At 44.4% G+C, this 22,185-nt stretch overlaps 1 protein-coding gene across 4 annotated transcripts; it reads left to right on the top strand.

Moving 5' to 3' along the window:
- The first annotated feature begins 7,824 nt into the window (after positions 1 to 7,824).
- On the top strand, positions 7,825 to 22,055 carry FIS1 (fission, mitochondrial 1). Of its 4 annotated transcripts, none has more exons than XM_084881597.1 (5): positions 7,825 to 8,286; positions 8,675 to 8,746; positions 20,598 to 20,674; positions 21,093 to 21,198; positions 21,749 to 22,055. In XM_084881597.1, the coding sequence occupies exons 1-5, from the start codon at positions 8,187 to 8,189 to the stop codon at positions 21,844 to 21,846; spliced, it is 453 nt and encodes a 150-aa protein (XP_084737723.1). In that variant the 5' UTR covers positions 7,825 to 8,186; the 3' UTR covers positions 21,847 to 22,055. The 4 variants fall into 4 exon arrangements, with proteins under 4 accessions (XP_084737723.1, XP_084737725.1, XP_084737724.1 ...); XM_084881598.1 differs by having other exon boundaries at positions 7,882 to 8,286; positions 8,678 to 8,746; XM_084881596.1 differs by lacking the exons at positions 7,825 to 8,286; positions 8,675 to 8,746 and adding exons at positions 17,143 to 17,315; positions 18,216 to 18,348.
- The last annotated feature ends 130 nt before the right edge of the window (positions 22,056 to 22,185 follow it).

The raw sequence follows: 22,185 nt of genomic DNA, 5'->3' as shown, positions 1-22,185 counted from the left end.
CTTATCAGGTTGGGTTCCTGTCAAATTTGTCCTATTTACAGTTGGTCTGTGCTACATTGTAACCGCTTCAGTAAGAATAGCAGTTAGTAAGCATGGTCCAGATCTGGAGACCCTTGTCCCATCTAACACAACCACGAGCATGCTGGGTTGATATTAAGAGTACTGCCACTAGGCCTCCCATCTCATTCAAAGCAGTTTCTTCTGACATGACCCTCATGCTTCCTCAATGTCTGTGGCTACCTCCCCATCATGACTTACAAAAGTCCTTGCTTTCCTATATTTATTACTTTAAGGAATTGATGAAAGTTATGGACCCCACCTTCTCCCCACAATACAGGATGTCCCCAAAAAATGTCACCCTTTGAATAATGATTAATTCCAATGGGTGAAATTTGAAAAGAAAGAAACATCCATTGAGCTAGATATCAGCTGTTCAGTGTCTCTACATTGTTTTGGGACATCCCATATATATGCACATGTGTGGGTACGTTTTCTTCTGCATTCAGTTTTCTGGAGCTCGTGAACTCTTTCAAGCCCATCCATGAACGCTGTCACCCCTACCCCCCAGGTCAAGCGCACCAAAGGTTTGCTGGACTAGTGGGGAGAAAAGAGGATGGCGTGTTCAGTGCCCAATCTCACTTTACTCAAAATAAACAAACAAACAAAGAAACAAACAGAGCTCAGTTAAAAACAGATTTTTTTCCCACTCACTATTTTTTAAAGCACTCACTGTTTATTAACTGACCAGATTACAAAAAGTCACCATGGTAGAGAACTTAGTTCATTCTCCTAATAAGCCTGTGGGTCTGGTCTTCCCTGTGACCGGCATCTCCACCTTCTGCAAATTGGGTGGTCTTTTTCTTCTCTGCTTTTTGTGGAGAAGGTAACTTGAAGGGTCACAGGAAGTTGTTACTTCTTTGAACAGTACTTTGAAGTGTTGCTGCCAACAGTAGGGATCTCATGAAATCAGATCCTCCATGCAGGTTGTGCCATATTTACCAAAGGATCAAGCAATCAATGTGTTATCTGTCAGGGCAACTCGTTTTTGTTGATTTTGCCATACCCACACTCACAGATCAATTCATGTACTGACATTATTTTATATATTCCCTATGTTTGCTCTTTCCTCAACCCTTTCTTTAAAAAAAAAAAAAAGGGAGAGAGAGAGAGAGAGAGAGAGAGAGAGAGAGAGAGAGAGAGAGAGAGAGAGAAATCTACCACTTTTAGCACAAGACCTACCATAAAGGCATAATACTAATTTTGCTCTGGTTCAAAATTATTCTCCTCACACACTAATTAGTCTGAATTAGTGTGTGAGATTAAAGTTTAGTAACCAGGAAAAAAGCAATGTAAATGAGAAGTTGGAATAATAATCTAGAATAATAAAATAATCTGAGTTATTTTTAATATCATGCTCGTATTGCTTAGAAGAGTATGAAATTATATATATGTATATCTACACTAACTAAAGAGAAAGATGCAAATTGACTGTACCTTCACAATGCCCATGAGCCAATCAGGAGTGGACATGCAAATTAACCCAACAAAGATGGTGGATTAATTTGTATATGCAGGTGCCGAGCAGTGGGGGAGGGTGGGGCACGATGCTTGTGTCATCGCCATGGCAACAATGCAGGTTTTCCTCACCACCCCAGCTGCTGCAGGCCTCTGGGCGGTGTGGGAAGCCAGGAAGGTGGAAAGGTGGCTCCGAGCTGAGCAAAGGCAGTGCCAGCAGCCAGGAGAAGGAAGGCCCATTCTTGCACAAATCTTTGTGCCATTGGGCCTTAATAGATATATAGATATAGATATAGATACAGATATAGATACAGATACAGATATAGATATAGATATAAAGGTATGTATATAGATATGTAGATATGTAGGTAAGTAGGTATGTAGGTATGTTGGTATGTAGGTATGTAGCTATGTAGGTATAAGATATACACACTGGTCTCTGCTCCCATTTCCTGACATAGAGCTCTTAAAAGCCTGGTGATTTCCCCAGTAATAAGAGCATTAGGAGCATCTTTTGTTCTACTGCAACTCTGGGTGGGGACTGGTCACCAGAAAGACCAAGCTGTGACTAGAAGTTTAGAATTCTCAGCACCACCCCCATTCTCCAGAGACTGGAGAGGGGCTGGGAATGGAGTTAATGGTTGATCGTACCTGTGGGATGAAGACTCCATAAAATCCCAGTAGTATGGTATTCAGAGAGCTTTTGGGCCAATGAACACGGTCACTCCAGGAACGTGACACACCTCAACTCCACAGGGGAATCTCCTGAGCTCAGGACCCTTCTGGGCCTCTCCCTATGAATCTCTTCATCGGGCGGTTCACCTGTATCCTTTATCATGCCCTTTATCATTATAATAAACTTGGAAACATTAGTAAGTGATTCTATTAGTTCTGTGAGCTGTTCTAGCAAATAATCAAAGGAAGGGTGGGGGAGTGGGAAGAGTGTGGAAACATTCAATTTGTAGCTGAGTCGAACAGAAGTTGTGGATAACCTGGGGGCCTATCTTATTTGCAATTGGCATCTCAGTGGGGGCAGTCTTATAGGATTGAGCCCTTAACCTGTGGGGTTTGTGCTAACTTCTCTTATGGAAAGAATTGAATTGTATTTTAGGACACCCAACTGGTGTCACAGAGAATTGGTTGGTCTGGAGAAAAACCCCAACACATCCAATGTCATAAGTATTATGAGAGAGCAAAAAGAAACATGGGAGCAAAGCGAGTTTTACACAGGGGTGAGGCTGGGATTGGGATTAGAGAAGACATATCTGATATAATATGAAGTTACATCTCTTTGGTATGTGGAGAGTGATTCCAAAGTTCACTGAAAATATTATTTTTCAACTACTTTTATTGAAGTATTATTATTTTAAGATAAATTTCATGCTGCCAAAACCGGTTTGGCTCAGTGTATAGAGCATCAGCCTGCGGACTCAAGGGTCCCAGGTTCGATTCCGGTCAAGGGTATGTACCTTGGTTGCAGCCACATCCCCAGTAGGAGGTGTGCAAGAGACAGCTGATCAATGATTCTCTCTCATCGATGTTTCTAACTCTATCCCTCTCTCTTCCTCTCTGTAAAAAATCAATAAAATATATTTGAGGGGAAAAAAAGAGATAAATTTCATGCTAATTAGATAGGTCTTCTGGAAATTGACTTGATTTCTTTGAAAGGAAGTGCCCTATGCCCAGATTGTGGTTCCCAGTCTTTTGAGAAGTGCAGTTTTTTTGTAGTTTCTTTATAACCCTGTGGCATGTTGCTGGTCAAGTTCAAGAGAACAGAGATAGGGGTTTAGTGATTAAAATATTTAATGATAAATATTTTAAATGTTTCCAGTCCCTTAGTGTGCCTCAACCAATGGCACTCCCTGTTGTTCAGATAATCCTGGCAAACTGCTACATACTAGAAAAAGGTGCTTCTGCAGCACTGAGCTTGGAAGTAGACCACGTAAATAAAGCCTTAGGATGACCAGGAAGAGTACTGTTGAGAATATGTGGACAGGGTGTCTTAACAAGGTATTTCACTTAGTGTGAATTATCTCCATGCCAACATTCTGCAAAAATACGAAGGGCTTGCTGGCTGGCATTGCTCATTGGTTAGAGTGTTGGCCAGAACACCAGAAGGTCTTGGTTTTGATTTCTTGTCAAGGGCATCAGAACCACAGGGGCCCCATTGGGCAGCCCAAAGGCCCCATGCTGAGCCCCGGCCCTCAGTGCCTGGCCGTGCTCACCACATCTCCACACGGGAACTCAGGCGCCATGACTCAGTGGCGGGGATGAGTGGGGGTCTGGGGCCCACGTGCTGCCCAGGGCCCAGAGGTCAGCTGGGACTTGCCTTCCATGCCAGACGCTCCCACTTCAATCGCCGGCCAGGCCTAGGGACTTATCAATGCACAAATTTCATGCACCCGGCCTCTAGTACTAATATAATTTGAAGAAGACTATTACTCCAGAGTGCCAACTTAAATCAGGTAATTATGATAATTACTGAACTTTTATGTCCCCTGCAAATAAGACCTTTCTATTTTTTTTAACCCTCACCAAAGAGGATATTTTTTCCATTGATTTTTAGAGACAGTGGAAAGGTGCGGGGAGAGGGAGAGAGAGATAAGAAAAAGAAACATCAATTGATTAGATGGTAGAGACACACTGATTGGTTGCCTCCCACAGTCGCCCTGACTAGGGGCAGGGATTGGACCTGAAACCCAGGTACATGCCCTTGACCATTCGGTTGATTTGCATATTAGCCTTTTACTGTATTATATAGGATATAGCCCAGCCAGACATAAATCAGTGGTTGAGCATTAAACCTCTGAAATAGGAGATCACAGTTGGATTCCCAGTCAGGGCACATGCCTGAGTGTGGGCTAAATCCCCAGTGTGGGGCATGCAGGAGGCAGCTGGTCAATGATTCTCATCATTGATGTTTCTATCTTTTTCTCCCTCTCCCTTCCTCTCTAAAATCAATAAAATATATTAAATATATATATATATATATATATATATATATATATATATATGCTTAAATTTTTTATTAAGTTGCTATCATAATGGCTAAACATACTGAGATAGAATAAGTGTCACCTTACAGTAAACTAGTTATAATTAGCAGGTATAAAGCCAATTCACAAAAATCAAAGGTCAAATACTGGAATCCAACAGGCCAATCTGGCCTTAGACTTGTTTTGTTGGTCTACCACAATGTTTATTTACTGAATTCAAAAGCATTCTCCTGAACCTCACAAGCTTCCTGATCCTCACTCATTACCCCCAACCTTATGAAGTTATCAGCTATTACCAATGGACTCTTAAAGCATTTGGTGTTTGTGATTTTTTTTTAATCAATTTACGTAACTGTCAATAAATCAATATTTCTTAATTTACCAACTATTTAAGTAATTAAACATGAAATATAATTACATATTAAATACAACCCATTCAAAGTAATTCTATTATAGGCCAATTTGCTTAAAATTAACTGTCTACAGATAACCCACTTAAAGCCATTTATAGCTAACTAGAGGCCCAATGCACACAGATTCGCACAAGAATAGGCCTTCCTTCCCCTGACTGCTCACACCACCTTCACTCAGGCCTGGAGCCTCCTTTTCACCTTCACTCTGACCAGAGCCACCTTCTGCCTCTCGCCTTGTTGCTTCAATTTGCATATTCCCTCCTTATTGGCTGTGGGCACCATCATCTTTGTCATGGAGTTACGGTCAATTTACATATTCCGTCTTTATTATATAGGGTAGTTTAAGTGATCTATAAAGTTTAGTGTGTAGTACATGCTGATTTAATACATGTATACATGTGAAATAATTACCACAATAAGGTTACTGATACATCACCTCACATAATTACTTTTTTTATATGATGAGACCATTTCAGATTTATTCTTAGCACCTGCAATTATATAATACATTATTGCTAACTATAGTCACCATGTTATGCATTAGATCTCCAGAATTTATTCATCTTATAACTGGAAATTTGAACCTTTTGACCAACCTCTCCTCATTTCCCCTACCCTTCCCTGGCAACTACCATTCTACTTTCTGTTTCCATGAGTTTGGCTTTTTCAGATTCCACATATACTAGGTATACTGGTTAATAATGCAGACTTTTTTTCCCCAATAGATGGACTTACATATCTGTGCAATTTGATATATATGCTATTTTGTTATATTACTCCTTCAGATTATCACTTGTTCTGATCGATGGCACATGCACTTTCTGAGCAGCACTTCAAAATGTACGAAAAAGTAGAAAATTGGGTCTCTGAATGGTTTGCCTCCTAACAAGAAAAGTACTATTGGGATGTTATCCACAAATTACCTGAAAATTGGGGGAAATGTGTAGTTAGCAATGGACATTACTTTAAATAAAGCACCTTTGATGTTTCTCTTGAAATTATCGTGTTTTCTTTGGATCACAAAATCTGCAGTATTAACTGATTAAGAGGTAATCTATATTATTAACCAGTTAACAGTTAATTCTTATTAATAACTGGTTAATAATTGATCTGCATTTCTAACTGGTTAATAGCTAATCCACATCATTAATCAGTTAATAGTTAATCTGCATTATTAATCAAGTAATAGTTAATCTGTATCATTAATCAGTTAATAGTTAATCTGCATCATCAATAATTAATTTGCATTATTAACTAGTTAATAATTAATCCACATTATTAACCAGTTAATAGCTAATCCACATTATTAACCATAATAGCTAAACATTTCCCCTATCTTTCAGGTAATTTGTGGATACTGTCCTAATAGAACTTTTCTTGTTTTGAGGCAGACCAGAGACCCAATTTTCCACTTCTTCGTATGTTTTGAAGTGCTGCTCAGAAAATGTGTGTGCCATTGATCAGAACAAGTGGTAATCTGAAGGAGCAATACAACAAAATAACATACACATCAAATTGCATATATATATATATATCAACATATGTGTAACTCCATCTATTGAAAAAATATGCATTATTAACTGGTGAAATAATAAACTATCTTTCTCTGACTTATTTCACTTAGCATAGTGTCCTCAGGTCCATCCATGTTGTTACCAATGGCAGGATTGGATTTCCTTTTAATGGCTGAATAATATTCAGTTATGTGTGTGTATATCTCCTCTTTATTCATTCATCCATCAGTAGACATTTACATTGTTTCCATGTCTTGGCTATTGTGAATAATGCTGGGATAAACATGCAGTAATGGTAATGATTATAGCTAATTTTGATATATATATATATATATATATATATATATATATACTTTTATTGATTTCAGAGAGGAAGGGAGAGGTAGAGAGAGGAAAAAAACATCCATGATGAGAGAGAATCATTGATTGGCCGTCTCCTACCTGCTCCCTCCCCCACCCCCACTGGGGATCAAGCCTGCAACCTGGGCACGTGCCCTGACTGGGAGTCCAACTGTGACCTGCTGGATTGCTCAACCACTGAGCCAGAAGGGCTGGGCTATAGCTAATTGTTATAGAATGCTTATGGTGTGTGCCAAGTGCTTTTCATGTATAGCCCACATTTCCTCCTCATAATAGGTTCACTAGGAAGGCATAGTATAATATATTTATCTGATTTTTCAGCTGAAGAAACTAGATCTTAGCCAAATGGGCCACAAATCTGTGGAGGGATGAGGTTCAATGTGACCTTCCCCCTGTCCAGAGGTTTTCACACTCCAGCATGCATCAGAATCACTGACAGGGCTCCCAAAACCACACGCTGCTGGGCCCCCCTCCCAGACTTAGGGGATCAGTAGATGTGAAGTGGGGCCGAACATTTGCATGTTCACCAATTCCCAGGTGTGTGCATTTTGAGAACCAGTTCCATACCTTTGCTCCTCAAGGTGTGTGGGAGAATTCTGAGCGTCGGCATCCCCTGGGAGCTTGTAATAAATGCAGGCTCACCCTAGACCTACCGAATCAGACTCTGCATTTCTAACAAGGTCCCAGGCCACTCACGTGCAGGAGGTTTGCGTGCACTCATCACACACTTTTGGACGAGATAGTGTCTAAAGGAGGCAACAGGCACATTTTAGTTTACAGAGAACGTCTCTGGGGCAAATGTGAGCCGGGAGGACTTCGGTCGCCGCTGGGCCACAGGGCAGCATGGGGACCAGCGGGACCAGAGCTAAGGTTCGGGATTTCCAAGCCGCGGTCCCGCCCCTTCCTCCACCCAGGAGCTTCACTCCCCGCCCCTCCTGCCGAGCCGCGCCCGCTCATTGGCCAGCGAAGCCCCCGCGCCCGCCCCGCAGAGGGATGTCTACTGCGCAGACGCCGACCCCTCGCTCTCCCCACGCTTCTCTGCGGGTCCTCCCGACCACCGAGCCCGTCTCCTAGAGCAGCGCCCTTCCCCGGGGGCCAGCCGCGCTGCCACCCGGAAGTGCAAACGTCTCGGGGATTCTTAACGTCCGTTGTAGAGCCTGTGGTTGCTCTTTCATTAAACCCACAAACGATTCTCGGGTGCCTGCCCTTTGGCAGGTTGGTGAGTGAGGCGCAACCCCGGGCCCCAGGAAGGATGGTAGGATTGGGGTGATAATGCTGTGCCTCCTGGAGCTACGGGTGCGGGGCCCCGTGGCAGAAAGGTGCCCGGGAGGGGTCGCGGCCCTGAGCCTGGCAGTTGCCTGCCATGTAGACACTCAGGTGTTTGGAGGATGGAGATCCCCGGTTGGAGAACATTCGGGTGGAAGAAAAGTGGCATGAAAACGTCTCCGTGTACCGGGTGCGTGGGTGCCTGGAGAGGAAGGTGGAGAGGTAAGCAGGGGCGATCCCCAAGGGCTTCGTGTGCATAAGAAACGTAAGCAATGGCCTGAGTAGCCCCTAGACGGCATTTTGATAGGGAAATATGAACTCAGATTTGCACTTGCACTTTAAAATACAGCTGGCTTTCAGGCCAGGTTGGACCCTGAAGGCTGTTGGAGATAGAATGGAGGCGGGGTGGCCTAACATATGATTATTCCTTAGCAGCCTGTGTCTCTTCTGCTAAGATCCAACGTCCATGAGAAGGACTATGCCTGTTTAGTTTATGTCTCTCTTAACCAGCACTTAGAAGAGTACCTGGCACCCAGTAGGCCCTGAACAAATGTTTGTTGGATGAATAAATCAATTTGCCCTTGATAAGACTTCCTAACTGATTGGATAGCAGATGGAAGTGGGAAGTGGAGGAGACTGATCACGGAAGACTGGAAGAACACAAAGAGTGAAATACTATTCGGTGGGTATTTGCTGAGCACTTCTCCTGAGCTAACCACCAACAAGGTGCTGTGGGGAGGAAGTCCAGAACAGACTCCAGCTTCTGCTGTAGTTAAGAGAGTACAAGGACCAGTTCTAGGCTTTAGTCCCCCAACAAAAACACCAGTTTCCTTTCTGTCCTTTCTGCCCTTACATAATCAAATTGGAGAAGTACATGCTTCCTTTTGTTTTGTTTTGAATCATCATCCACATGCATAGAATCCATATGACTAGTTGCTTACCTTCACGGAGAATGCAGAAATGAATATGCCTTTCTTTTTCTTTTTTTGGTTAATCATCACCCCAGGATATTTTTTCCATTGCTGTTCAGAGAGAGTGGGAGGGATGGAGCGGAAGAGAAAGATAAATATTGATGTGGGAGGGAAACATCCATTGATTGCCTCCCGCACACCAGGCTCCCCAAGCTGGCCAGATGTCGAACCTGTAATCCAGGTGGGTGCCCTTAACTGGGAATTCAACCTGAGACCCTTTGGTGCGTGGGCCGAAGCTCTAACCACTGAACAACACTGCCCGGGCTCCTTTTCTTGTTGTTGAATATTTTCCAACAACAGAATCTAGTCAAATAATATTACATCTTAGAGGTCTTACTATATATTGTTTCATTGCTTTCCAAAAAGTTAATCATGATAACAGCACCATCTATTTATGCAACAATTACAAAGTGAGTATCTACTGGTGTTAGGCACTGAATGGCGCTCTACGGGCATAATAGACACAGGTCCTGCCCTTATGTAGCTTTCAGTCTAGTATGGGAGGGCGGCATTAATCAGATCATCACACAGGTGTTTAACTACAAGCTGACAAGTAGTGTAAATTAAAAATACTGGCTTGCCTGGCCAGCGTTGCTCAGCGGTTGAGCATCAAACTATGAACTAAGACATCACAGTTCCATTCCCAGTCAGGGCACATGCCTGGGTTGTGGTGTTCGATCCTCAGTGTGGGGTGTGCAGGAAGCAGCCAATCAATGACTCTCTCTTTCATCATTGATGTATCTCTTTCTTCCTTCCTCTCTGAAATCAATAAAAATATATTTTTTTTAAAAATACTGCCTGCTAGCCAAGAGACAGAGACCAATTTTACAACAATTTCAGCAGCACTGGTAGTGGTTGTGGGAGCTTTCATTTAAAATTCTACTTCTGTGTTACCTTTAAAAAACAGCTTTTCAGGATTCCTTTGCCTGTTTTGGTTTTGAATAAACCTGAGTTGTTCCTTCCTGGTTCACCTGTTACTTAAAGAAAGTCCTCTGTTGTAAACCAACAAAACAAATTACAACTTTAGCCGAAACCGGTTTGGCTCAATGGATAGAGCATTGGCTTGGGGACTGAAGGGACCCGGGTTCGATTCTGGTCAAGGGCATGTACCTTGGTTGCGGGCATGGGATATGTTTGCACAGTAGGGGGTGTGCAAGAGGCAGCTGATCGATGACTCTCATCGATGTTTCTAACTATCTCTCTCCCTTCCTCTCTGTACAAAATCAATAAAATATATTTTTTTAAAAATTACAACTTTATGTCTAAATTTAAAAAAATAATAACTAGAATGAACTTTTTCCTGCTCTTTTCTCCTATTTATCCTTTAACTGACTCCTCTACTCTGAGCACACAGCTCTGTTTCTTAACTGAAGCGGGACCTGGATTTAAGTCTCAGCTCTTCCACCTCTGGCTCTGTGACCTCGCTCTGTTGTCTTCTCTCACAATTCCTTTACTTCACCTTTTTGAGCCTCAGTTTCCTGTGGATCAAATGAAGCTAATAATAGCACCTTCCTGGTGTGATTCTTGGCCACATGATCTCAGAGAGCATTCCTTTATGTGGGAAAAAATAGAATAACTCCTGGCAGGTTTTATTACTGTACTCAAGCCAATTCTCGTGTGGCTCACAGTAACCACTGCTAACAAAGACAGGAACATGCTTGTTTCAGTTTTATATTCTGGAAATGTGGGACAGGTAACTTTCTCCCTCTCTACAGGAGACCTCACCTAGTCTGGATGACAGAGAAGGTCTTTCCTAAGGAAGTGTCTTAGAGCTGAGAACTCGGGTGGATGAGGGCAAAACCTCTCTGTTGTCTTACTGTCCCCTCACACATCCAGCCCGCCAGCAAATCCTGCCAACTGCTTCTGACCACACTGCCTAAATGTCCTCACCTCCACTACTGCTGTGGACCAGGTCACCACTGTCTCTTGCCTGGGCACCACAGCGGTCTCCTGACTGGCTTCCTTGTCCCTACAGCCTTTCTCCAGCAGCGGCCAGAGGGATCTTTTCACAATGGATCATTTCACTCTGTTGCTCAAAACCCTTCCATGCTTGTCTGTCACACGTAAAATTATATCCAGATTCCTTACCAAAGTCTACAAGACCCTATCTGACCTTCCCCTGGCTACCTGTCTGCCCTCGTTTTCTATCACTCCTTCCTTTGCCTGCCCACCCCTCTCCAGTCACATTGGCTTCCTGGTTGGACTCAAACAGCCTTTGTAGGTTCCCTCCTCAACCTGTTTCACTTGCTGCCTTGTCTGCCTGGTATGTTCTTCCTCACTGACCTGCATGGCTCATTCATTCACTCAGTGCTCTGCCCAGTGTCCGCTCTCCAGAGAGGGCTTCTTCGGGCGCTCCTCTTCTCTCACAATTTCTTGACCCTGCTTTGTTTTCATAGCACTTTCAACCTCTGACATTATTGCATTTAGTTATTTACTTGTTCAATTATTTTTTGTTTCCCCCCTTAAAAAGCAAGCTCCTTGAGAACAGGAAGTTAATTTTATTTAGTGCCAGTGCCTGGCACATAGTAGGTGCTCAATAATTATTTGCTGAATGAATTAAATCATGAATGAATGAATGAATGAATGAGCCGAATAAGAAAGGGGGAAGGGATAGATGTTCCAGATAGGGGGACTGTCTGTGCAGAGGGCCTACAGCCAGTAGGAGTGTTCAGAATTGAAAGAGGCCTGTGGTATTGGAGTAAAGACAGGGAGAGATAGTATTAAAGAGAAAACCACAGGTCCAAAATGGTGTCACTTGGGCTAAGGCCAATGATAACAAACTTAGATTTTAAAAATATATCTTTTTTTTTTCTTTTTTCTTTTTTTTTTTCAGAGAAGAAGGGAGAGGGAGAAAGAGAAAGAGAAACATCAATGATGAGAGAGAATCATTTATCAGCTGTCTCTTGCATGCCCCCTACTGGGTATCCAGCCCACAACCCAGGCATGTGCCCTGACTGGGAATTGAACCTGGACCTCCTGGTTTATATGTTGGTTCTCAACCATTGAGCCACACTGGCTGGGCCAAACTTAGACTTAATACCTGATGAAATTGTAGTTTCAACCTCTCAAAAATGTAATCTTGCCCTGACTGGTTTGGCTCAGTGGATCGAGTGTTGACCTGCAGACTGAAGGGTCCCAGGTACGATTCCAGTCAAGGGCACATACCCAGGTTGGAGACTTGATCCCCCATAGCAGTGGTGGAGGGGGCAAATGATCAATAATTCTCTCATCATTGATGTTTCTCTATCTCCCTCTCCCTTCCTTTTTGAAATCAATAAAAATATTTTTTTCTAAAAAATGTAATCTTACTGTGGAGAACAGTATGGAGTTTCCTCAAAAAAATAAAAGTGGAACTGCCATTTGACCCAGTGATCCCATTCTTAGGACTGTGTCCCAAGAAACTGGAAACACCAATCAGAAAGGATATATGCACCCCTATGTTCATAGCAGCACTATTCATCATAGCTACGATTTGGAAACAGCCTAAATGGCCATCAGCAGATGAATGGATTAGAAAACTGTGGTACATCTACACAATGGAATCCTATGCTGCTGTAAAAAAGAAGGAACTCCTACCATTTGCAACAGCATGGATAGAACTGGAGAGCATTATGCTAAATGAAATAAGTCAGAGAAAGATAAATATCACATGATCTCACTCATTTGCGGATTATAATGAACAACATAAACTGATGAACAAAAACAGATTCAGAAACAGAAGCATCGATCAGAGATGCTCAAACCTCAGAAGGAAGGTAGGGGAGGGTGGGAGTAAGGGAGAGAGATCACTCAAAAGACTTGTTTGCATGCATATAAGTATAACCAATGGACAGAGACAGCAGGGTGGTGAGGGCATGTATGGGAGTGGGGTGGAGGGGGCAATGGGGGATATGGACACATGTAATAACATAATAACAAAAATCAAGAATGTAATCTTAATCAGTCTAGAATTTTCTGATCAAGCACCATTAAGGTAACATGTTACTTGTACTCCCTCTGTCCTCCATAGAAAGAAGAAGCAACCTGCATGATAAAAATCCTTGCCATTTACTCCCTCCAACCCCAAAAGATGTCCTAGTCTTAAAATAATCTTTACTTTCGTTAATAGCTCCCTCGTCTACCCTTCTTCCTATTTAAAAAAAAAAAAAAAAAAAAAAGCCTTTCACTTTATATAACTGATATTTAGCCACTTGGAGTTGCTAGATGGGATGCTACCCAATTCATCGATTAAATAATAAAGTCAATTAGAATCTTCAAATTTACTCTTGAATTTTGTTTGTTTAAAATATATTTTTATTTCAGAGAGGAAGGGAGAGGGACATAGAGATAGAAACATCAATGAAGAGAATCATTGATTGATCGCCTCATACATGCCCCAAGCTGAGAATCGAGGCCACAACCCAGGTGTTTGCTCTGACCGGAATCAAGTCATTCATAGGCCGATGCTCAACCATGAAGCCACGCTGGCCGGGCTGTTTTTCACTGTAATAATGAAGAAGTGAGGCAGAGAAGCAAGCATAGACCAGACTATAGAACACCTTGTAATGCTGTGTTACAAGATTTTGGCCTTTGTTCTAATGACAGATCAGCCACTAAAAGGTTTAGGTGAATTGAGAACTATGTTTTTATACTAGTACAATCCCTCTAATTACAGGTGGTAAGTTGATGGTAATGGGGCAAGAATGGATCAAGGGACCAGGTGACTGTTGAAGTCATCTAGGCAGAAATGACAGTGGTTTGCATTTGGATTCTGGTTCAAGAAGATAGACAAACATAATTTGGATGTAAAATGAACAGTCACTATATCCTATCCCTATAATCCAAGGTGGCAAGCTATACTAACTAGACCCCAAAAGACACAAGCTCAAACTTAGGACCTCTTCATTGGCACAGAATTGAGCCAACTAAGTCATTCTTTTTTCCTCACATATATTCAAAAAACTCTGATGGAGTTTTTGCCATGCACTAGGCCTGTGCCAGGAGCTGCAGCAGATACAAAGATGATTAAAGTGCAGTAGGCCACCCCACAGAAGTAACATTCTAATAAAAAGAATATCCTTTGGTCTTACTATATTCCCTGCATTGCCAGTACTTTGTCTTTGGTCCTAGTCTGCTTCATATTATGTACATTTTTTTATCCCCTCTGGTTACCTCAAGGCCCAGCCATGCTAGGTGCTCGATGCAACTTTGAATGAACATGAAGTCTTCTTGAAAAATTTTATGCTAGCAGTCATAAAAGAGCCAGTTCTCCAAACTGAAGTTTTTGTCAAAATTTACTGAGCTCATATCAGCCCAAGCCAGATAAAGAATAGCACACATATATAACTCACAAGTCTATTATGACAATAAAATAAAATAAAATAAAATAAATTTAAGGGGATTTGCAAACATGAAAGGTGCTTTGATAATCTCTGCATTTGCACTGCCCTCTACAATCGTGCTGCAATGCATATATGAAGGTGGTCCCATTAGATTATAATGAAGCTGAAAATTTTCTATCGCCTAGTGATGTCATAATGTCATAGTATAACACATTACACAAATACCATTGTGTTACAGTTGCCTATAGTATTCAGTACAGTAACATGCCATACAGATTTGTAGCATGTACTATAGGGGAATAGAATTTGTGTCCCCAAAATATGTCTATTTGGCATGAGGATTATTTTAGGCCAGTTAATTTTAAACAACTGACATGGGAGAAATTCTGAAAATCAAGTAGAAGTTACCCTTTGTGAAAAAAAACATTTACTACATTGTAAGGGAAATCTACACTTGTAAGGGTGTCTGTCTTGCTATACCAGGAGTTACCTATGGAAACTCTTACCATGCTAAAGGCAAAGACTTAAATCTGCATAACAACCTTACTCTTTTTTTTTTTTTATACTGTGTTTTTCCTGATAATCTATAACTCACTCCTCTCACCCTCCACCTCTTTTCAGCTGAAGATGGTATTTAAGGTGGTGGCTTCACCATTTTGGTGAATTACTCAACTGTTTTGGGTCTCTCCCAAGTATGCTGGAGGTATACATGTTATTATACTTTTGTTTGTTTTTTTACTACTAATCTGTCTTTTATTACAGAGACTAGAAATTCGTGCATGGGTGGAGGGGGAGGAGGGTCCCCTCAGCCCAGCCCAGCCTGCACCCTCTCTAATCTGGGACCCCTCAGGGGATGTCCAAATGCCAATTTAGGCCCAATCCTTAGGACATTCCTCTCACAATCTGGGACCACTGGTTCCTAACTGCTCGTCTGCCTACTTGCCTAATCACCCCCAACTACTCCCACTGACCTGGTCAATGCCAACTGCCCCTCCACCCCTCACCCCACCGGCCTGGTCACCCTATGTTATCTCAGGGTTTAGTCATATGATGCTATTCTTCCACCCCCTTGTTTTTCCTCTTGGGGAAGGAGAGGGTCTTCCACATGACTAGTGACATGCCAGTGGAGGAAAGATCCGGGGAGTCTGACCAGACATGTTAGAGGAGGGAAGGTCACCCTGGAGGACAAGGTCCCACCCCAGTTTTGCCAACTCCATCAACTTTCTGTACCTGGCCTGTTATTTCTATTCTACTCATGCCTGTCTAATTGCTAGATTTAGTTCCTTCCTTCATAGAACTTACATTCTAATGAGCACTGTGAGTCAAGATTGTTTAAAAAATTCAATCAAGTGAATTTTTAAAAATATGTTTTCATTGATTTTAGAGAGAGGGTAGGAAGACGGATAGAGAGATAGAAACATCAATCGGCTGCCTCTGGTACGCCCCTACTGGGGATTGAGACCACAACCCAGGCATGTGCTCTGACCTGGGATCAAACTGTGACCTCCTGGTTCATAGGCCAATGATCAACCACTGAGCCACACCAGCCTGGCTCAACTGAGTAAATTTGAAGATCTAATTGGCTTTATTAAATGATTCACTAGGGCAGCATCCCATGTAGCAACAAGGATACTTCTAAGGGGTTGTATGAAATGGAGCTACTAACAAGAGAAGAAAATGATATTTTTTAGACAAGGACTTATTTTAGGGAGAGGGGACATGGTAGATTTACCTTATTTGTGCTTGACCAGAAAATTCCAGACTTGATTAAGATTACATTTCTGGGAGAGGTTGAAATTGCAATTTAATTGGGTATTAAATCTAGGTTTGATATGACTTTTACACCGAGTGATACTATTTTGGACCCGTGGTTTTCTCTTTAAAAAGGTAAAATGAATATTGAAAGTCATTACCTACCAGTCTCGTCACTGCATAGAACAGATGCTGGAGGAGCCAGCAGCATTTCATCTTTCTTTGCTTTTTTGCTCCTTACTGCCAAGCTCCTCGTTGCCCTTCACCCCACACAGCAGTCCTTTCCCCTAGGGAGAATATTATGTAAGTAATATTTAAAAGATTGGACCTTTCTGCAAGTAATGGCAACAACTTTTCTTATAGTCTCTGGGTGTATGGATAACAGATCCAGTTTATACCCTCTTGTAAGAGTAGTAGAGATCCTGGTAATTCTTTTTATATATATATATGAAGTCTTGGCAAACTATATAAAATATATATATATATTTCAGAGAGGAAAGGAGAGGGAGAGTTAGAAACATCACGATGAGAGAGAACAATTGATTGGCTGCCTCCTGCACGCCCCCTACTGGGATTGAGCCTACAACCCAAGCTTGTGCCCTTGACTGGAATCGAACCCGAGACCGTTCAGTCATCAGGCCGACACGCTATCCACTGAACCAGCTAGGGCTCGTAATTCTATTTTTCTTCCAGGCACTGAAAAGTCACATAGCTTCCAGGGTCCCAGGTTTCTGGGAGGGTCCTATGGCTCATCTTAGGATGCAGGGTGAGATGGGTAGGGTACTGGTCCCTAAAATCATATGATCCATGCCCGGTCCTTCACCTTCCTCTTTGTGCTGTTTGGAGGAAGGCACAGGCAGGGCACCCAGGAAGACCATGAGTGGCATTGTAAGCACCCCGCTGGGTGTGGGATTGACTGGGACCCCTCTGGGGAAAAGAATTACTGACGCCATCGGCACGCCCACTGTGCGGGGAGGAAGGGGCGGGGCTCCACTCAGTCGGCGTGGGGCGGGCTTGGCGTCGCTAAATGAAGCGATTGGCTCTGCGTAGGGGCGGGCCCTTTTCCGCCGAACGCCGGAAGTGGTTCTCCCCTCCTGCCAGTGGGCCATGGAGTTGGTGGCACAGTAACGTCTGAGGTGTGAGGATTTCGGGGCCGGCGGCCATGGAGGCCGTGCTAAACGAGCTGGTGTCTGTGGACGACCTGCTGGTGAGGCCTGGCCCAGAGGGAGGGAGAGGAAAGGTTCGGGCGGGCGGGTCCTGAGAAGAATCGGATGGGGGCCAAATCCTTTTCTCATCATCAGCTTTCCCTAGTCACGCTGAACTACTACTCCCGGCAGCCTTTGCAGCGCCTATCTCCTGCCGAGATGTTCCATTTAGCCCCAGAGACTAATGGGAGTTGTAGTTTCCTACGCCACCACCCCTCAGACTCAAGGCCTGGAGTCTGGCTTGGAAAGACTGATGGGTTCTGGGTGCGTGCAACAGGAGGTCAGAGTCCTAACCTGTTTTAAAGTACTCCCTCAGTGGCGACCCCCATGTATTACTCATTGTTTCATATATTACTCATTGTATCTGGCACGGTGCTAAGTACATCGCAGGCGATATCTCAATCTTTGAGTTATGAGAGGTAGGCAGCATCTTGTTCCGGTTTTGCAGATAAGAAAAAGTCCGGACTCGGCAAAGTGGGACGGGATGGGGGAAGCAGTCTATGACCAGGGACGGTGTGTGCAGTTGAGCAGTTCTGACTGTTGTTGAACAGCATGTTTACTGTTTAGCCACCCCGGGTCAGTTGCTCCGGGAGCGGTGCCTGGAACCGCCACCAGGTGGCATCTCCACTCAGTACCAGTAGGGGGAGGGAACAGAGATGGGGGGAGGGGAGAATGGCAGGGTGGGAGACTGTCCAGAGACATGCTGCCCACAAGAAACTGAAAGCCTGGGGTCCCAGAGACGGAGATAGAACTTGTGGAGCCAGGTGTGAAGACCCGTAAGGGAAATATGGCAGAGACTGGGAAAGATGGAGTGTAACTGGGAAATGGACACAGGGTCCTGATAGAAAAGTGGTTTGCCCTCTTCATTTCTAAATGACTCCTCTCCTCCTCTCCTATGGCAGAAGTTTGAAAAGAAATTTCAGTCTGAGAAGGCAGCAGGCTCGGTGTCCAAGAGCACACAGTTTGAGTATGCCTGGTGCTTGGTGCGAAGCAAGTACAACGATGACATCCGTAAAGGCATTGCACTGCTGGAGGGTGAGGTGCCAGGCTCCCCTGCTCCCCTTCCCAACTGCAATCAGGGTCTGCCCTTCTCTCCTGCCATTGGTCATTCCCTCCCTCCATCCCAAGTGGTGGGTTTCTTTTTCAGCATGGGACCTGGTATTACAGGCACCTAACAGTTATTTTACAGTAAACTCACTCTTTTTTTTCTTTTTTTAAAATATATTTTATTGATTTTTTTTTTTTACAGAAAGGAAAGGAGAGAAATAGAGAGTTAGAAACATCAATGAGAGTCATCGATCAGCTGCCTCTTGCACACCCCTTACTGGGGATGTGCCCGCAACCAAGGTACATGCCCTTGACCGGAATCGAACCCTGGACCCTTCGGTCCGCAGGCTGATGCTCTATCCACTGAGCTAAACCGGTTTCAGCTCTTTTTTTTTTTTTTTTTAATATATATTTTATTGATTTTTTATAGAGAGGAAGAGAGCGGGATAGAGAGTTAGAAACATCGATGAGAGAGAATCATCGATCAGCTGCCTCCTGCACACCCCCAACTGGGGATGTGCCAGCAACCAAGGTACATGCCCCTGACTGGAATCAAACCCGGAACCTTTCAGTCCGCAGGCCTATGCTCTATTCACTGAGCCAAACCGGCCTAATTACCACCTCATTGTTTTGCCAAACAAACCATGTCAGTTTTCACAGGACTTTGGTGATCTGGTAGTCTAACCATAAAGTGACTTGTCTGAAATCCTACACCTATTAATGGCTTAATTAGGACTAGAGTCTCCTATGTCTCAGTCCTGTGCTCTATGCCCCACACCATGTCCCTTATTCAGCAGCAGCTGTTGAAACGTTTTGAGAGGGTGGCATGGAAGAGGTGCAGAAGACAGTCCCAAAATGATGCATTTTTTATTGGATTCCTACTTCCCATTGTTTTGGGATGGGTCACCATTTGTCAGAGGCCACAATATTTGACCTTTACATTTCTTTGAACTCACTCTGTCTTGGTCAAGTAGTCCTGTATAATAAAAGCCTAGATGGTGTTGCGCAACTTTGTCACAGATGGCTGCACAAGATGGTTACCACAAGATGTCCTGCAGGGGAGGGCTGCTGGGGGTGACTAGGGCCTGCAGGGGAGGGCAGTTGTGGGTGACCAGGGCCTGCAGGGGAGGGCAGCTGGGGATGATCAGGCCTACAGGGGAGGGCAGCTGGGGATGATCAGGCCTACAGGGGAAGGCAGTTAGGGCTACCAGGCCTGCAAGCAGAGGTGGTTAGAGGCTATCAGGAAGGCAGACAGAGGCAGGGGCAATTAGGCAGTCAGGGGGAGTTAGGGGCATCAGTCAGGCAGGCAGAGTGGTTAAGGGCGATCAGGCAGGCAGGTGAATAGTTAGGAGCCAGTAGTCCTGGATTGTGATGGGGATGTCCCAACAGTCAATTTAGGCCCAATCCTGGCATTTGGACGTGCCCCAAGGGATCCCAGATTGGAGAGGGTGTAGGCTGGGCTGAGGGATACCCCTCTCCCCCGCACAAATTTAATGCAACAGGCCTCTAGTTGTAAATAAAACAGTGTACTAGCAAAGAATGCCCATTGTAAATTATTAAAATTCTTAGTGCAAATTATCTCACCTTACATTTGTCTGATTTGCCAATTCAGATTATTTTAAGGTTTCCTCTACAACAGAACACAGCTGTAGAAGAAGTGTTCTCTAAGGGTTGCCAGTCTAGTTGAGGAGATAGTACAGACACTTGGGAAGATTTATCAACACCCACAAAACTACTTAGCAACAAATTCTAGTGCTTAAGAGTACAATGGAACACATAAGCCTCTAGGAAGTCACTGAATTAAGAGTCAGGTGGTGGTCTTCGGAAAAGGCTAATTGAAGGTGAGTTTTCAGCTGATTTTTAAAAAGAGGTTGGGGAGTACACACTTATTTTTAACCCTTGTTTGGGCAATTAGAAACTGTAGTTGAAACACAACGGATGTCAGGACTGAGTAGAAATGCCTCTTGGCTTTTCCAGTGCCTTGATTTCCTTTCAGTTTCCTTGGATGAACCAGGATTGACTGTGTTGGGAACAGAGTGTGGATCACTAGGGTGTTTGGGCAGCCTGGGCTCACGCTGTCCATAGGTCTGACTAAAAACCAAATGTGACTTGAGCTGAAACAGAAGCTTAGGACTTTTCCCAGGATTATATAGGAGTTCAGAGAGTAGAAAGCGTCTCAGACACAAGCACTAGGAAAAGAGAAGTGGTTTTCATCCTCTCCTCTTTCCTCCTCCCAGAGCTGCTGCTCAAAGGGAGCAAAGAGGAGCAGCGGGACTATGTCTTCTACCTGGCTGTGGGGAACTACCGGCTCAAGGTAAGGCAGAGAGCCTCCCCACTCCATCCTACTTGGACGGGCCATAGCACCCTCTCCTTTTTCTCCAAGGTAGGCCCTAAAGAGGGCAGTAGGCAGGGGGTCGTACCCTGTACAGAGGTGCCAGGTGGCAGACAGCAGGTCAGGATGCTGAGGGAAGGTGAGAGACAGAGGCTCCGGTGCCAGGGTGTGGGGGAAAGTTGACGTCAGGATTGGGGTGCAGCCCCGGGCCTTGGATTGTTATCTCCCCTAGCTTATCATCCCCACACAGTTGGGGTTGTTTGTGGACTCTACTCCATTGGGTGGGGCTGTTGTGAGGGACGGGGTGGAGGTGGAGGGAGGAGCCCCCAGGGCAAGTGAGGGAGGCCCCTGTGATGGGCGGGAAGGATGAAACACTGAGGGGGGTGTTTTCCGAGTGTAGGAATATGAAAAGGCCCTAAAGTATGTGCGAGGGCTGCTGCAGACAGAACCCCAGAACAACCAGGCCAAAGAGCTGGAGCGGCTCATCGACAAGGCCATGAAGAAAGGTGAGCGCCTCCCCCTCTGTATTCCTCCACTCCCCACTCCTCTCTCCCTGGCCCCCATCATCCCCAGGTCCTTAACTGTTAGCGCAGTCCTCTTTCTCTCTCCCACCCCATGCCTGGGCCCTGTGATATATTTTTTTTTTTTTAATATATTTTACTGATTTTTTACAGAGAGGAAGGGAGAGGGTTAGAGAATTAGAAACACCGATGAGAGAGAAACATGGATCAGCTGCCTCCTGCTCACACCCTACTGGGAAGGTGCCCGAAACCAAGGTACATGCCCTTGACTGGAATCAAACCTGGGCCTTTCAGTCCGAAGGCCGACACTCTATCCACTGAGCCAAACCGGTTAGGGCTGATCTCTCTTTAAATGTCTCCCCCTTCCAACAATTCCTCCTCAGAAGCCTTCTTTGTTCAACCCTTGGAGTCCCTCACCCCAAGCTTCCAGGGGAGAGGCACAACTGTGAAGAGCAGCAGGCAAGAAGAAGATAGTAGCCAGGGTCCTAGTGGGCTGGGGCTCAACTCCTGACAATTTCCTTTTTCTTCTCCCCAGATGGACTGGTGGGCATGGCCATTGTTGGAGGCATGGCCCTGGGTGTGGCAGGCCTGGCTGGACTCATCGGATTTGCTGTATCCAAGTCCAAATCCTGAATGAGACTGCCCCTCTGCCTCTGCCCAGGGAACACGGGAGCCCCTGAAGAACGCGCAGAGAGGGGCCCATCCATTCTCGCCGTGTCCCTTCCTTCTGCACCTGTCACTGTCCTCTGTGGCCCCAGCCTCCTCTCCCTGAGATCTATTCTCTAGCCCCAGACCGTGTGCTTTAGGATGAGTGTAAATAAAATTGGGCTTTGACTTGCGAACATCCGTGTCTGTGATGAGGAAGGGGCAGGTTCCCTTGGGCCCAGAAGTCGGGGTAACACATGCTCCTTTCCTGCTCTGTGTTCCGTTACCTCCATGCTGGTATGGGGTTCTCCTTTGTTTGCAGAGCTG

Source organism: Pipistrellus hanaki (genome assembly GCF_964339955.1).
Source record: "Pipistrellus hanaki genome assembly, chromosome: 4".
Taxonomy (NCBI): domain Eukaryota; kingdom Metazoa; phylum Chordata; class Mammalia; order Chiroptera; family Vespertilionidae; genus Pipistrellus; species Pipistrellus hanaki.
Note: the sequence above shows the minus strand (reverse complement) of the source record. Positions and strands in the feature narration are given on the sequence as shown.